Consider the following 16,803-nt stretch of genomic DNA (forward strand, 5'->3'; position numbering starts at 1 on the left):
TTAAAATAATTTCAGGCTTTTAGGAGCAACCTGGACGTCTGAAGATCCCTGGGCTGGCAGAAATACAGCAGAGCCTTCAGGATCTGTATCTGTGGCAGTTTTCAGCATCAGCGAGAGAGTAAAGTTTCCCAGCTGTAATGCTCTTCCTACTGTATCAGCAAGAGCAAGGGGAATACAAGTCTCCTTTTTATACTGAGCTGCAAATCAATTACAAAAGGGAAGACAAACTGCGGAGTGAAGCAGAACTTCTGTACTAGAAGATGCCGGGTGCTCAGAAGAGCACAGTTAAGTCTCATTCTTTGTAGAGATGATACATGTTTTCCAGTTCAAATTATACTTCAACGGACAAGCCACGCCACCCGGGAAACCAACCATTATATGTCAAACATTGGGCGGTGAGGAGGGGAGGGGGGTAAAGCAAGCTCTAAAATCCAGGACCAAGAGAAATGTTTATGAATACATAAATCCGGGGCAAATGGCTTGAAGAAAACCATAACGTGCAGCACTTGCAATCCCAACCCTGTGGCACTGCACAAGACCCCGAAAGTGAAAGTCGAAAAAAATCAAAACAAGAGAGCGAGGCACTAGGAGTACCCAAGACACCACGGCAAAGATGCTATTGCCATCTTACTCATAACCTTCAATGTCTTTACTAGCAGGATTTTTAAACCAACCATATCCCTTCGAACAGCAGCAATACTTGAAGGAGGACTCAGTTTATACTAGAAGCAATTGTCTTGGCAGCCGTCTGCAACACTGCAGATGAAGGGGCTTAGAACAGCAGCTTTAGTTCCATACAAGTAGCTTGGACTATGCGCTTTGAAGACAGGATCTTAAAATTTATTATATTATATAGATATGATTTAAGACCCCAGCATGCCTTGCATACACTGCAATGACTGTTCTTTAACACAAGAGTGCAGATGAGACAGCTAGAGGGGGTCTGTAACTTGCAGTTTAGTGTAACAGACTTCTCATCAACTATCATTCCCGTAGTCTCCTCAGTTTGAGTTACTTTAATGGCAGCAAGAAAGTCTAGATCTTGTTTGGACATTGCCCTGGAAGTGGAGAACAAGGCGCCAAGTTTGGCATTCCTCAAGGCGGAGGGGACACCGTGTGGGAGTAGGTAGGACTCTCCCTTTACATGACCACAGTGAAAGAATGAAACTACAGCTTAGATTCACGAGCCTTGGGAAAGCGTTAGGATTAGAGTGGTGTACAAGAGCATTAACCAATTGGCCGCTACGTTCAGGGCAGAAGAATTCATGTTACACTGGCGTTCAGGGTTACAGGCAGTGGAGCAGACCGTGTTACTTGCATGCCGTTACGTCTGGAAAGATTCTCGTGTGTACTGCTCAACTTGCTGCACAGGTTCGCTACAGGTGGGGCACATCTTAGTCCCCTTTTCCCCATGCAAAGTGGCACAGTTCGAGCAGAAGACATGTAGGCAGGGAATCATGCGTCCATAAATCCTGATGGGAAATCCGCAGTGGTGACAAAAGTGAACAGGGACAGTCTCCTTTTCTCTGAGGAAGTTTATCCTGAAGTCCCAACACACGTGCTCAGGAAATCTTGCATTCTGCACCCCACAATCTCCATTGCAATGTGGCTCTTCTCCTTCACCAAGTCCTCCTCCGGCACTAGGATGTGCCTCTGACAGCGTCCAACTCGTGCCTCCGGTGGTGGAAGGTGCATGATGGATTTGGTTGGAGAGTGACTTGATCAGGTCTGCTCCGTGACCATCAAGACCAACCCATGAGTCTGAATTCTCAGTGCCTCGTAAGTCAGTGAGGTCCATGAGCCGGTCAGTCCAAGTTGAAGAATGCAAAGCAGCAGGGGGCCAATGCCTGGATCGTGACATGAGGGAGTAATTCAGAGAAGCAGCAAACTTTGTAACTCGGCAATACATCAAGTGTGAAGCATTAGAAGAAGCAGCTTGTTCAGTGAGTACTGTGGTGTCAGCCTCCCCGCCCCAAGATCCTCATCCATCAGCCTTTACCTACAGTCTCCCCGCATTGGAATTAACACAACAGTGCAATCGAGAAATAAGCCAAGGGATGGAAGAAACCCACACCAGAAGACTCCTTCTTACAGGAATGGACAGAGCCAGTAACAACTAAAAACTAGGCGATATCTGGTACAGTGGAGAGTCAATAAAGGTACTTACTCCATTTCAGCAGGTGGGGGGGAAGCAGGCTGTGCAGCTAGAGATATGGCCTGGATTTGTTCGATAGGTTTAAACTGGGAGCTGGTTCCTGTTAAGTCTTGCGTGTACTGTACCACCGGCCCTTTGCTCCTCACGGCACCTGGGGGAAGAGAGTCGCTATGTCAGTCAAAGACTGGTGCACCGATTAACCACACGCTATTGGTAGATTCCAGTTACCACTCTCAGAAACACATGTAATTAAATTGTGAACAGAGTGTTAGACAATCTAATCTATTTTTTTGCAAAGACTTTCAGACTGACAACCACAGCTCTGAACAGCTAGCCCATAGCAACGCTGCAGCTACTGACAGATGTTGAGAACTCAAGAATGGTTACATCCACATGAGCAAAGTTAAGACAGCAAGAATCTCATTTTCTAGTGCTGCAAGACAGTCCAGAGTTGTCAATTATCTCCAACAGACTGGACTCTTAATGGAACTCATTTCCTTGCCAAGTCTTTACAACTACTGAATGACAGGCCGATCCCGTAGTGCTGAGAAAGCAGTTTAGGGTGTACCCTGAGACAGACACTTGGGGGACTGACATACCGACATTAGGACGAGTCCTCATCTGCCCTCCTTGTTTCTTTTCCAGAGTGGAGGCTGTTGAGGTTTTCATGCTGAACATAGGCTCCAGGCGTGTGGAACCCCGGTAAATCCATTCACAGCGTTTGTCATCCTGTAGCAGACAGAATATGGTAACGTTCATAGCAACTGGGATTCAAGGCAAGAAGTGTGTGTTTAAGGGGACATCAAGATTTGAAGTAGATATAAGAAAAATACATACATGTTAAAAACATAAGAATGGCCAGACTGGATCGGACCAAAAGTCCATCTGCCAACAGCGACCAGTGCCAGATGCCCCAGAGGGAGTGAACAGAACAGAGAATCATCATGTGATCCCTCCTCTGTCTCCCATTCCCAGTTTCTGACAAACAGAGGCCAGGGACACCACTCGTACCCACTCTGGCTAATGGCCATCGATGGACCTAACCTCCAGGAATTAATCTAGTTCTTTTTTTAAACCCTGTTGCAGTCCTGGTCTTCACAACATCCTCTGGCAAGGAGTTCCACAGGCTGACTGTGCTTTGTGAGAGGAGACGACACTCTTTCCAATGGGCATTAAACCTCAGAATTTCAAAACTTTAGTGCACTAAGTGTGCTGCAAACCACACCACAGGACAAGCAAATCAAAAGCGTGCAGAAGAGCTTGGCACACGCAATACAGAACAGAAAAGGAGAGCTGACTGCAGCTAGCAAGGGAGGGAGTCCGCACTCGTTAGGAGAACGCAAAGGAAACGCAGAAGATGGCAACACTGGGACTGGGCCAACATGCGAGAACATATGGTAAAGAGAGGAAGAAAGGCAGAGATTCTCACACTGGGAGTCATGAGATTATTGCATGGGAGTTCATGAGCTGGCAGCCTTTCACACTACACCCTGCTTTGCCCCCAGCTATTTATAATCGCGCTAAATGTTTAAAAAGGGGATCACACGTAGGGGCTTGCTGTGCGAAAGGAGTCACCAATGCAAACGTTTAAGAACCACTGAAGTAAGGATTCGGAAGGGCAGGCCTTGCCACCAAGGCACAGGATCGATACTCAGAAAACCTACTTTCTATTTCCAGCTCTGTCACCAACTCCTTAGTTTGGGGTGGGGAACCTTTTTTGGGTCGGGGGCCGTTGTCCCATAGAAAAAAAAAAAGGCCCATTTAATCCACTATCCCATTTCTAACCACCATTAATAACCTTTTAATTCACTTTCTGTGGCAAGGAAGCTCATTTTGTCCCGCCTGACTCAATGGGAAAGTGAAGTCCTCAGTCCCCAACTCAGCAAAATACACCCAATCTTCCCCCATTCCAGGGGTAAGAAATGCTTCCATACCAGGAAGAGGATTTTGACCAGACTGCCATCCACTTCCTCCACTCTGGATTTCCACCAGGTCCCTTCCCATTCTGTTTTAATAAGCTGGCCGCTCTTGAGCAACACCATGGGACGGTTTGGGTAGGCACTGATGTACTCCTCTATGAAATCACGACAGGAAACATCTTCTATATCTTCCCAGGTCTTCTTTACTGTTAGGAGAGGGGGAAAAAAAACGGGAGAAGGCTTTTACAGACCTATGCAGCCTCTCTGGTGACATTCTAGATAGATTTTACATAAAACAAATGAGACAAAGAGGTAAGAACATCTAAAAGACAAGGAGGGATCACAGAGTGATTTTCATCTCCGTCACACAAGCTCATCTCATCTGAAGAAGTGGGTTTTTCCCACAAAAGCTCATGATATTTATCTGTTAGTCTTCAAGGTGCCATAGTACAGTAAAACTCCAGTTGTCTGGCACCCAGTGGTCTGGCACTCTTGCTAGTCTGGCACCACCTGGAACCGATCCAGGCAGCCGGACAATTGGAACTGCTCTGCCCCAGGCTTCCCGGAGTCAGCCACTGGTCAGTTTCAGCAGCGGCTGACTTGGGGACGCCTGGGGCAGAGCAGCTGGGGTGCTGCCGGGTTGGTCCCACAGCACCGCCTCCCCCACCCCACTCCAGACCCCCCATAGCCCCCCCTTCCGACAGTCCGGCATATCTGATAATCCGGCACCCCGTGGGTCCTAAAAGTGCTGGATTATCGGAAGTTTACTGTACTACTTGTGTTTAAGGTTACAGACTAACACAGCTACCCCTCAGACTTTTCATTTCCAAGAAGGTTCAAGTAATCAACCCTGGCATGCAAGAGAGCTAAGTGCTGCTATCTCAATTTCACAGATGAGGGCCTACAGGCAGAGAAAGATGAAGTGACTCCCCAAAACCATTCAGAGTCAGCGTCAGAAATCCCAGTTCTCTTTACAAATTTTTCCAATAGGGTCATGGATTTTCAGACCAGGAGGAACCATTATTATCTATTGCAGTGATGGGCAATCGGCAGCCCAGCGGGGTTGTGTGTGTGGCCAGCCAGGCATTTTATTTACTGTTGCCCACATGCAGGGTTGCCAGATTCCACTAGTTTCTGGCTGCGTAATTTTTTCTAATGGTATCCTAAAGCGACCCACATATAAAGCAAGGTGCAGGCTGATTCGCAGTCAGCGTTGGGTGCAGAACCGTGAGCTCCCTCTGCATCCAATCAAAGCGCGGCTACAGTTCGATCAGCAGACCCTGCAGATTCCAGGTACACAAGCGCAGCCCTCTCCTGAGAGAGGGTCTTGGTTATGACAATCCTGCAGCCCACTGAGATGGAGAGTCGCTCCTGTGGCCCATTCACTGACCTACATTGCCCATTGCTGGTTTCATTCCAATGCCAGGTCAGAACACAGCTAGAGGCCTAGCAAAGCATAGGAGCATGCAAACCGATAACTCACGTGGCCTGCAGATGGGGTACAGCTCCGACTGGGTGACATAAGACGCATAGCCATCATCAAAGAAGATCAGGAACCTGGAATTTGAGTGAGGCAAAGGGGACACATTTAATATTGCTATGAAGTGGCCTTATGTGATGGGAGCGGCGCTCATGAATGCAACTGAAGACCCCTCGCCCACAGTCTATTTGTATTACTGTAGAGCTCGGTGCCCAAGCCATGGACCACCGGGCTAGGCACCAGACACAACAAAGAAATAGCATCTGTCCGAAAGAGCTAACAAAGTTATCCAATACTTCCACTTCCTCACCATGGATGGGAACAGCAGTGGAGATTTCACTCCATCATGGCCCAAGGGAATCCATCCCACTTAGCCTCAAGGGCTGAGGAGAGGAGAAGCAATGCTTCCTTAAGTGAGGCCCCAAAGATTCCCCAGCAGTGAGGAGCAACAGTGGGGTATGGATGAGGATTCCATCCAGAACTTTTGCTCAGCCTTGGATCAGAACATGATGGGTAGAGGATCCACCCTCACATTCAGCAGCACAAGAATCTCTGCGCCAAACCGCAAGGGCCACGGGGCTTGCACCATATAGGCAAAAAGCACCTCCCAGCAGCACCTCTACACCCTTGAAACACAGTGACACCAGAGTACGTGCCCCACAACGGATCAATGGCCTCGGAGCGGCATCCCGTCTGTACTATGTGCTAGGCAATTCAGGGGAGGAGGAAGAAACAGAATACTGATAAGGAGCAGGAAGCAGTTAAGAGAAGTTTGTGTTGGGGGAGGGGAGGAACAAAACCAAATAGGAACCAATTGTTAGAATCATCTTTTTGGGTAGTGGGGGAATATTGCAATTAGAGGAACTACGGATTTAGAGAGTGCAACGTGGTAGCTGTTTAATGGTATACAGTAACATTACATAACAGGTTCAGGACAGCAGTGTCTAATTGGAAGTTGTATTAGAAAAGATCACTGAACACTTATTTGTTGCATACAACTTTGTACCATCAGCAATTTATGACAGTTATATTTGACAAAGGGAGTTTTGGGTTTTTTTTTTAAATTAATCTCTTAAGAAGATTCAGCCTAAACAATACTTGGAAGAAAGAACCCTGCCTACTTAGATGTAGATTTGTGTACCCAGTTTTAAGTCTACAGTCTCTCTTCCTTAAGGGCTTTTCAAGGAAAGTGATACTTGTAATGCTGCTGGTCATTAAAGGTACGTCTACACTGCACCGTTATTTCAAGATAACGAGCGTTATTTTGAAACAATTTGAGCATCTACATAACCATTGTTATTTCAAAATTATTTTGAAATAACGGACAGCTTATTCCAAAATCTGTAAACCTCATTCCACGAGGAATAATGCCTATTCCAAAATAGCTATTTTGAAAAAAGATGTGAGAATACACTCCACTGCTGCTATTTCGAAATAGCCCCTCACCAGGGCCATTCTAAGTTATTCCTCCCCAGTGCCGCCTGAGGCTCTAAATTGAGATAGCACGTCTGCATTAGGGAAGCCTGCCTTGGACTAATTTTGAGGCTTCCCTGCAGTGTAGACGCGCTATTTCAAAAATAAGCTATTTTGGAATAACTGTTCCGGAATAACTTATTTCAAAATAGGGCATGTCTATACTGCACAGCTAAAACTTCCACAGCCTATACTTCTCATTATAAGCGTTTTAAGGCAATAGCTGCTTTGCCCTATGTGGAGACCAAAAGTGCAGCTACACTGTAAAAAGGTGTGTTCTTAATTTAGGTTAGATAACCAGCAGTGGAGGCATGACATTTCAACTTGGGATAGTGTCGAGCATCCCACCGCACGCTCCCTATAAGTCTTAACTCAAGCCGTTAGACAAGTTGCCATGTCTTCACTCTTGGTTTTTAACCCAGGTTAAATCAAGTTAGCTAATCTGAGTTAAGAATGCTTCCCCCCCCCCCCCCAAACCCTATAGGAGGAGGGTCAGTCAAATTGCACCTGCTATTGCCATATCTCAGAGGAAAGCTACAATCAGAATTCCTATTCTGTGTGCATGATTAGTGGCATAGGATTTGTTCTCAGGCTATTAAGCATTGAAGATCCAAACCACTTCACTAAAAGAGGTTGTTTGCCCAGATTCACAAGGTTTAGAATCTGACACAGCCTCATAGTCACAAGAGTCTGACTCTCGTGTATACAGGCAGTCCCCGGGTTACGTACAAGATAGGGACTATAGGTTTGTTCTTTAAGTTGAATTTGTATGTAAGTCGGAACTGGCTCCAGATTCAGCCGCTGCTGAAACTGATCAGCGGCTGACTACAGGAAGCCCTAGGCAGAGTTGCTCTGCCCCCGGCTTTCTGGAATCAGCCGCTGATCAGTTTCAACAGCGGCTGAATCTGGACTCCTGGGACAGAACAGCTGGGGCACTGCTGGGTAGGTCCCCGCAGGACCAACCCGGCAGCACCCCAGCTGCTCTACCCCAGGCGTCCCGCAACAAAAGCCTGGTCTGCTGGGAGGGGAGGGGGCGGCACTAGTTGCACACCCCCCCCTCCCCCCGAGCAGACCAGGGAGACCCGAGCAAAGCCGCGGAGGCGCAGAGGTCCCGCCGCCTCTGCGGCTTTGCTCCTGTCTCCCTGCTGTGCTGGGGGGGACTCCCCCAGCACAGTAGAGAGACAGGAGCAAAGCCGCAGAGGCGGCGGGACCTCTGTGCCTCCGCGGCTTTGCTCCTTTGCCCCGGAGCAAAGCCGCACAGGTGGCGGGGTCCCCCGCCTCTGCGGCTTTGCTCCTGTCTCCCTTTGCAGCTTTGCTCCGGGGCAAAGGAGCAAAGCCGCACGGGCAGCGGGGTCCCGCCGCCTGTGCGGCTTTGCTCGGGTCTCCCTGCTGTGTTGGGGAGTCCCCCCCAGCACACCAGGGAGACCCAGAGCAGCTTTTCTCGCCCCGGAGGACGCAGTGGTGGGACCGCTGCGCTCTGGGCGGTCCCGCCACCCGTGAGCTCCGGGGCGAGAAAAGCCCCGTTCGTAAGTGCGGATCCGACATAAGTCGGATCCGCGTAAGTCGGGGACTGCCTGTATACCTGTCCCCGAGACTGGGACCAGTATGGAGGAGACGGTTGTTGAATACCTCAATTTATTCTTCATGTTTGGTGTTTCAGCCACGATGCCAGCGTAGAGCCAGACTTGATTTCCATCCTTGTATTTTGCCACAACCCGGCTTCCAACATAGAGTTTCTCGGCAGAGGGATGATAGTCATACGCAATGTGATTGCCAGAAAGCAAACTCTTCCCCTTGTTGTCAAATTTCACTTTGAACTTCTTCCCAGCACCTGAAAAGGCATGTTAGAGAGCTCCGATCAGTGAGAACCAATTGCAATCATCCAGTCTGCCTAACATAGTCATGGGACTTCCTTGTCTTAATTACTGTTTGAACTAAAGCCTATCTTTCAGCAAAACATCCACTCAGGTCTATGATCCAGGATAGCAACCTACTTGAGAAGAGTCTAATTCACAAGATTATTAGCGAGACCACATCATTTATCACCTTTAGATGGACTATTTTGCAGCTATCTTTTTACCCAATGATCTGAAAGCACCTACAAACATTCAGCCTTAGCACCCTTGCGAGCCACACAAGTGTTATGCCCTTTTACACAGTGGGGAAAACAGTACAACCAGTGGATATGATTTGCCCCACCAACCACTGCATGATAAAACTGGGCCTAGAATGTAGGAATTCTGGACACCCTTCCGCCCGACTCCCGTTTTAGCAGACAGCCCATGCTACCTCCACACACATTGTTATTCCATTGCTACTCTTAGCACAACTGCACGAGTGGTTCTAGTAGTAAAAACTAAAGCAGACGTTTATAGAGAAAATAAACTATCCTGCTTCAGAATACAGGAAAATCACTAATGGGGTCAGGAAGAAACTTTCCCTTGGGGGCAGATTAGCCTACTATCTAATGCAGGGTTTCTTGCACCTTCCTCTGAAGCAGCTGGTCAGTTTTAGACATGGGGCCTGTGACTAGATGGATGACTATTCTGATCTGGTATAGTACTTCCTACGTTCCTTACGACATAGTTCTACCATCTTAAAGACACAAGTTCTTAACAGAGGCAAGATTCCAAAGACTAACCACCCCAGAGCTAAGTGATGCTAAATCGGAAGGTTAAAATACCCTTCTCAACATCATCAGGTTCTAGCAACAGGAAAACATTAAATAACTAGTGGACTGGCACTGATCTTTAGACTCATTCTCACCTGAAAGACTGCCCTGATCCAGAGTTGGTGAGGAGAGCAAAGCACTATGCATTGAGACTCAAATATTTCAATCTCTTAATCTGAAGGGAAGATAGGACATAGAGACAGGCAGCAGCACAAACCTTAAGACAGCATTTAACTTGTAGGTAGCAAGTTCAAAGCCAGGCCAGATGGGAGTGTTGTTGCCACCCAACATACAATACGCTGGCTGCTGCAGGACAAATAAAATGGTAGCCTAAATCAAGTTGACAAGGCCGTAGGGCAATTTACTGCACTATTACTCTCCTTAATTTTCTTGTGCTGTGCACGGAAGACTACAAATCTAGCACATGTTGGTCACTAAATTCACAAGAATACTTGGCATGCTGCATTCCCCTGGAGACACAGCTGGCTAGTTCACAGCCAAGACTGACTCACTCACCTACTGCCTGGATTGCAATCAAAATTCCTTTGTGCCACGTCTTGGTCCGCTTCTTGCCTAGGATACGCATACCGACCACCAGGTCACCATCATTGCTGAGGTCACCCCCAGCAAGCCCAGAGCCCACCTGCTGGGATCCCGCAACAGAGCTCGGGGGAGAGGACAGCCCATCTGTCCAGGAGAAAACAAACGATGTAAAGTCAGAAATCATTTTTCAAAGCAAACTTCTTACCTATGTAACTAAAACCTCTTGGGTGCGTCTAGGCTGGCAAGAATTTGCGCAAAAGCTTGCCAGCTGTCTACACTGGCCGCTTGAATTTGCGCAAGAGCACTGACTTTGTAATGTATAAAATCAGTGCTTCTTGCGCAAATACATTCACGCTCCTGCTCGGGAAAAAGCCCTCTTGAACAAGACTACTTGCGCAAGAGGTCCAGTGTAGACTGGGAAGAACTGTTTTGCGCAAAAAAGCCCCGATGGCTAAAATGGCGATCGGGGCTTTCTTGTGCAAAATTGCATCTAGACTGGCCACGGATGCTTTTGCGCAAAAGCACTTTTTGCGCAAAAGCATCCGTGCCAATCTAGACATGCTTTTGCAGAAATACTTTTAACGGAAAAACTTTTTGCATCTTCCTGGGCGCCACCATTTTTAAATCCCCCTTAGTCCGAACTCCGTTCCCACAGCTGCACGCGGCCCGGAGTTCGAATTAGGATCTCTCATTTGAACTACTGTTACTGCTCGTGGAACGAGGTGTACTGGTAGTTCGAATTAGAGATCCTAATTCGAACTACCTACTCCGTGCCGCGTATAGCTGCGGGCACGAAGTTCGGACTAAGGGGGATTTAAAAATGGCGGCGCCCGGGAAGATGCAAATGAAGCCCGGGATATTTAAATCCCGGGCTTCATTTGCAACTCCATTTGCCTACCTAGCTCGAACTACTGAGCTAGTGTAGACATACCCTAAGGACAGCAGTGACCTATCTCTGACTGATACACAAAGCCTGGGCACATGGGCAAATGGCTAAGCCAAGTGCCCTCTCACTTTCTTTCTCTCTCTGTCTCTCTGTCTCTCTCTCTGTCTCTGTCTCTCACACACACACACACACACACACACACACCCTACACCTACCTTTTTGCGGGTCCTGGGCATTTGTTTTTTTGTTAACTGCTTCCATAAATTTCTGAACATCTTGGGCAGACTTCCTCATTGCAGCCATGGCTTCTCGAAGCTATCGGGAAGGAAAGAGGAGGAAGAAATAAAGACATTTTTCAATATAAAATTGTATTTTGAGGGGTTGCAACTTCAACTTGATTTGTTTGGCCCACAAATTTCTCTAGGAAGTACAACGAAGCTCAACAAAATTTAAGACCGTCAACTCTCCAGAGCAATGGATGCCTTCTTTAATATTTGCACAGTGCCTAGCACAATAGAACCCTGATTGATACTTGTAATACAAGAGTGCATTGCAAACATGAAGCATTTTCAACTCACCAGTGTCTGATCCTTTGAGAGTCTGTTACTTGCATCACCTATATTTAAACAAAAGAAACAGAAGAAGCCACTTGACATTTGGACTAATGCTGGAAAGAGTATATAATCGGACCATAACCTCCTTCTTCCAAGATATCAAAACAAAGGGAATGGGGCACAGAAAACAAACATTCCAAAAGAGACACATTTATGAGACGATCCACTCTATTAAGTCAAAGATTTACACTGATCCTAGAGTGGGTCACTTAAGACAAGTTTCACAGCTCCCATGAAATGCAGCCACTTCTGAGGCGAAACGTGCCATTACAGAGTAGGGATATTAAATATCGGTTAATCGACTAGCCAAGTTGCCTCATGAATTCTTACCGGTTAGTTGACTACTCTATAGTCTCCGGGGCCGGCGGCCAGTGTGCTCTGGCCTCACTCCCAAGCAGCCCCCTGCCACTCTGTGCTGCTGCCTCTGTATCAGAGGCAGCAATGTGGGGTGCCAGGCAAGAGCTGGTCTGCGAGGGGAGCCAGTTTAAACACCAGCACTCCTCACAGACCAGCTGCCTGTCACCTGATACAGAGGCAGCAGCGTGGGGTGGCAGCAGCCTGTGTCCGAGAGGGTGTGGAGATGGTCTGAGCTTGCAGACTTGGCTAAAGCTGGAACTGAGCCTGGCTGCCTGCCCGCCTGGCTCCTAATACACTTTAAATGTAGAGTTGCAGAAGGGGTAGATCCCGGACCTTGTCGCAAGCCAGGACTAAGCCAGGCTGCTGGCCAGCCTGTAAAAAACATTTATTGGCAGGAGTGGTAGGGGAGGGACATGCATGTAGTCTATAGCATTAATATATAAACTTTTACTTATCGGTTAATCACGCCACTATTGCATCCCTATTACAGAGGGATAACTGGCACATAAGTGTTGGGGTTAACAAGCAAGGGAAAATTTTGGGGTGGGATATCTGGATAAGCCTTAATTCTTAAGAGCTATGGAACATTTAAAATGTATGCAGATCATACAGAATCACTGTTAGTAAGGACTCTCCCAAGAAATACATAGTAATCTTAATGGAACTCCTTTTGTACCATTAAGAATGCCTGGAAGAACATGCTGATCCTTTTATGGTTAAAATGTGTAGTTCTAAGAAGTCCTACTATTTCAAAACTGAGGCTTAGCCATCCCTCTTCAAACAGGAAGTTCTTGTGAACAGAATCTCAGGATAACAGGGGGCCACCTCTTGAGCACCCACATCTAGTGACTTCAATGAGCGCGGTGAGAACTTAGGATCTCAGCTCCTGACCAAATTTTGCCTATTTGTTGAGGAGAGAGGATTCCCCAGGATACGTTCTCATTTCACTCTCCTTCCCCACCCAAAAGCTGTGCTTTGGGATGAGCTAACTAGTCCTTCTGGCTGCTTCTCTGCACAATTCCTGAGGGAGGGGAATGTCATATGAGAGCTTCCCAATTTAACTGCTTTCAATTAGGGAACAAATGCACTGACTTCACAAGCACCACTCTTATTACACTTCCCACAGGCTCCATGGGAGTCTCCATCCGGTCCTGCACAGCCTTACAAACAATAGTCCTAATGCATATTCTTGAGGATGCTCTTTGACCAACTCCCCATCCCCCTTCATATTAAAACATAACAACGGCCAGACTGGGTCAGACCAATGGTCCATCTAGCCCAGTGTCCTGTCCTGACAGGTGCCCCAGAAGGAATGAACCAGACAGTAGTCACCCATTCGCAGCTTCTGACAAACAGAGGCTAGGGACACCATCCCTGCCCACCCTGGCTAATAGCCATTGATGGACCAATCCTCCATGAATGTATCTAGCTCCTTTTTTGAACCCTGTTAAAAAGTTATATTCTTTGCAGGGATATGCTTTTATCTCCCCACCCCCTCCTCCAACCCACTCCCCAATGTCACGTGGAACACTGAACTGCGCTTCCAACCCGAATCAATACTCATAACATCGTCGTCATCCTCATCTGGGATTTCGATCACTTCCATGGGCTTGGAGGCTGATTCTTCATCTTCAGAGCTGCTCTCACGATACTGAAGGCCCAGCTTGGAGTAGAGATCTTTTACCAGTATCTCACATTTACCAATGGCTCTGCAACATATTGAGGGGGGAAAAAAGGGGCAGAGAGAAAGATCCAAGATGAATATAATTATACCCCACTCCTCCCAGGAAGAGGAGAAGGTTTTGCACAGCTGATACCTGCTACTTTAAGGGGTTACTCAGCAATTGTGGCCATTATCACCACTAAGCAGAACTGCGAGTTTGCCCAAGTAAGCAAACCAGAATTAGGGGTTGGACAAACTAACCCGAAGGACTCAAAGCCACTACACGAAACAGCTACCAAAGTGCACGCGCTTAATGAGTACTTCTAAGAATCTGAGTGCATGAAACTTGCCTACACATCGTCCAGCAAGTCAGTGGTAGAGATGGAAATAGAACCTGAGAATCCTAATGCCCAGTTCCCTCTTCTAGAATTCTCTTTGCTACCTCCACTAGCTCTCTCTTCAACACAAAGTTGCCACTGCAAGTATACCTACCTTGAAGCATCATCAAAGAGCTGGTCAACATATGCCACTTCTGCTTCTTTCTGTTCCACACTCTTTTCCAGCTCTTCCAGCTGCTGTTTCCTCTGTTTCACACTCTCAAACTTCTCCAGCTCCTCATCAATGAATTGCTGGAGCTCCTCCATAGAGATCCCCAACTCCTCTATCACTTCTTGCTGCAACTCTGTTACTTCCTGAGAATCCATTTTTGCTAAAACCAAAGCAATAAAAGAAATATGTGACAACATGCAAGCTTCCAAGGCTCTGGTCACACACAGTGTATGTCAGCATAAGTATTGTACCACTCTAACCAACCTGACTGCAGTATAAGACCTCATAAGCATATGGACATTTTGGATGTAAGAGTGTAACTGTTTACATGGGTAACAGGTAAGCATGAGCTTATCAGTTACACAAATGGTTACATGCGGCTCCCGGTCCAGATCCTTGGGAGCAGCAGGTGGGAGCCAATACATGTGGAAAGCTAGCTTAAAAGTTGGTTCCCTGCTCTCTCTATGGGTATGTCTACACTACCCCCCTAGTTCGAACTAGGGGGTGGTAATGTAGTCATACGGAGTTGCAAATGAAGCCCGGGATTTGAATTTCCCGGGCTTCATTTGCATAAAGCCGGCCGGCGCCATTTTTAAATGCCAGCTAGGTCGGACCCCGTGCCGCGTGTAGCCCCTAGAGGCCCCCTTCTATCTGTGCGCCCCCATTGCCCCTCCCTCAGAGGGCCTCCTCAATCTGTACCCCAATTGCCCCTCCCCCAGAACCTCCCATTGCCCCTCCCCCAGAGCCTCCCTCTATCTGTACCCCAACTGCCCCTTCCCCATTGCCCCTCCCTCAGAGGGCCCCCTCAATCTGGGCCCCAATTGCCCCTCCCCCAGAGCCCCCCATTGCCCCTCCCCCAGAGCCCCCCTCTATCTGTACCCCAACTGCCCCTTCCTCATTGCCCCTCTATCTGTACCCCAACTGCCCCTTCCTCATTGCCCCTCCCTCAGAGGGCCCCCTCAATCTGGACCCCAATTGCCCTTCCCCCAGAGCCCCCCATTGCCCCTCCCTCCCCCAGAGCCCCCCTCTATCTGTACCCCAACTGCCCCTTCCCCATTGCCCCTCCCCTCCCCCAGAGCCCCCCTCAATCTGTACCCCAATTGCCCCTCCCCCAGAGCCCCCCATTGCCCCTCCCCCCCCCAAGCCCCCCTCTATCTGTACCCCAACTGCCCCTTCCCCATTGCCCCTCCCCTCCCCCAGAGCCCCCCTCAATCTGTACCCCAATTGCCCCTCCCCCAGAGCCCCCCATTGCCCCTCCCCCAGAGCCCCCCTCAATCTGTACCCCAACTGCCCCTTCCCCCCCCTCCCCCAGAGCCCCCCTCTATCTGTGCCCCCCATTGCCCCCCCCCGCTCCCATGTTCCCCGAGCCCACATTCCTCACCTCTCCCCGGGCCCGGGGGGTGGGGCTGTTTCTGAGGAGCAGCCGTTGGCTGCGGGCAGACCGGATGGAACCTCTCAGCACTTCCGGTGACGGTAGCCCGCGAGGCACAAGTGAGCTCTGCTTGAGAGCGGGGCACGAGCCCACCGCTGGATATTGCGCATGCGCCCAGCGTGCCTCTGGGATATACTCTTAAAGGGCCAGGGGTCCGTCAGGCTGTGTGGGTCCGTGCGCATGCGCCGGGAGAACACATCGTTAAGGGCGCTGCGGCAGATCTTAAAGGGACAGCGGGGAGGTGCCTTGCCCGAGGTCACAGAGCGAGTCAGTGGCAGAGCCGGGAATGGACGCCAGGAGTGCGGGCTCCCCCTGCCACAACTCTGCGCACTTCACAGGGGCTTCCTGGGCACTAGCCTCTGAGCTGAGGCTGTAGCTGCCTGACATGGGCCACGAGGCTAGTGCTGGGCTCGCGTGGGTGGGGGATAACAGCCTACTACTGCTGCTTTCTTGCAGCCCTGCCTGAGGGACAGGCGCTGCACTGGTGGGCTGAGGCTTGGCGCTCAGCGTTCAAATCTTGCTGAGGAACTCACCCTGTGCTGAGATGTCACAGGAGAGAAACATCCTGCCCCTCATTCCAATCGTACACACGTGACTATGTGCAGGAAAACCAGAGTGGGCAGGTCTGCGCTCACTTTCTTGCTCCGGTAGAGATGGCCGCTTGGCGTAAGCAACCATCTCCTACTCCAGCTTGCTGTCGGAGCCAGCCAGCCCAGATGGCTACTCCTGTCTTCCTCAATAAGGCATTAGGATTAGGAGAATCTAAGGGGAGTCAAGGAGAGTCAAGGAGATAAGGAGAGTCAAGACTCCTAACTTCTGTTCCTGGTTTGGCCATGGACACTTTGACACAAGGAGTTTAGTATATTCACTTACCTCCCCAAAGTCTTATGAAGCTGAATTAATTGTCAAGTGCTTTGAGATCCTTAGATGGAAGATACCAGGTATTATCAATAGTGTTAGAATCTGACAAATGCACAATTTAAGCTACAGAATCTTCATTATCTGTGCAGGGGTGGGGGATTACAGGGACCACAAGAGGCAAAAGAGTCACCCACAAGGAA

At 48.7% G+C, this 16,803-nt stretch overlaps 1 protein-coding gene across 7 annotated transcripts in view; it reads right to left on the reverse strand.

The window, feature by feature from the left end:
* The window catches only part of SETDB1 (SET domain bifurcated histone lysine methyltransferase 1), a 31,257-nt gene extending 14,511 nt beyond the window's left edge, over window positions 1-16,746 (reverse strand). The window contains exons 1-11 of one of the 7 annotated variants that reach the window (XM_075907472.2): window positions 16,616-16,746; window positions 14,254-14,470; window positions 13,635-13,807; window positions 11,706-11,743; window positions 11,343-11,442; window positions 10,215-10,385; window positions 8,657-8,858; window positions 5,558-5,631; window positions 4,090-4,280; window positions 2,755-2,884; window positions 2,168-2,306 (exon numbers count right to left, since the gene is read on the reverse strand). In XM_075907472.2, the coding sequence (XP_075763587.2) occupies window positions 2,168-2,306; window positions 2,755-2,884; window positions 4,090-4,280; window positions 5,558-5,631; window positions 8,657-8,858; window positions 10,215-10,385; window positions 11,343-11,442; window positions 11,706-11,743; window positions 13,635-13,807; window positions 14,254-14,465 (1,430 nt within the window). In that variant the 5' untranslated portion in view covers window positions 14,466-14,470; window positions 16,616-16,746. Of the gene's footprint in view, window positions 1-2,167; window positions 2,307-2,754; window positions 2,885-4,089; window positions 4,281-5,557; window positions 5,632-8,656; window positions 8,859-10,214; window positions 10,386-11,342; window positions 11,443-11,705; window positions 11,744-13,634; window positions 13,808-14,253; window positions 14,471-14,574; window positions 14,825-15,691; window positions 15,849-16,275; window positions 16,297-16,615 lie in introns of those variants that run through there. The other 6 variants (XM_075907467.2, XM_075907466.2, XM_075907465.2 and 3 more) reach the window with 6 other exon arrangements.
* Between the last annotated feature and the right edge of the window lie 57 nt (window positions 16,747-16,803).

Source organism: Pelodiscus sinensis, chromosome 22 (assembly GCF_052426305.1).
Source record: "Pelodiscus sinensis isolate ZL-2025 chromosome 22, ASM5242630v1, whole genome shotgun sequence".
In the NCBI taxonomy this organism is placed as follows: Eukaryota; Metazoa; Chordata; order Testudines; family Trionychidae; genus Pelodiscus; species Pelodiscus sinensis.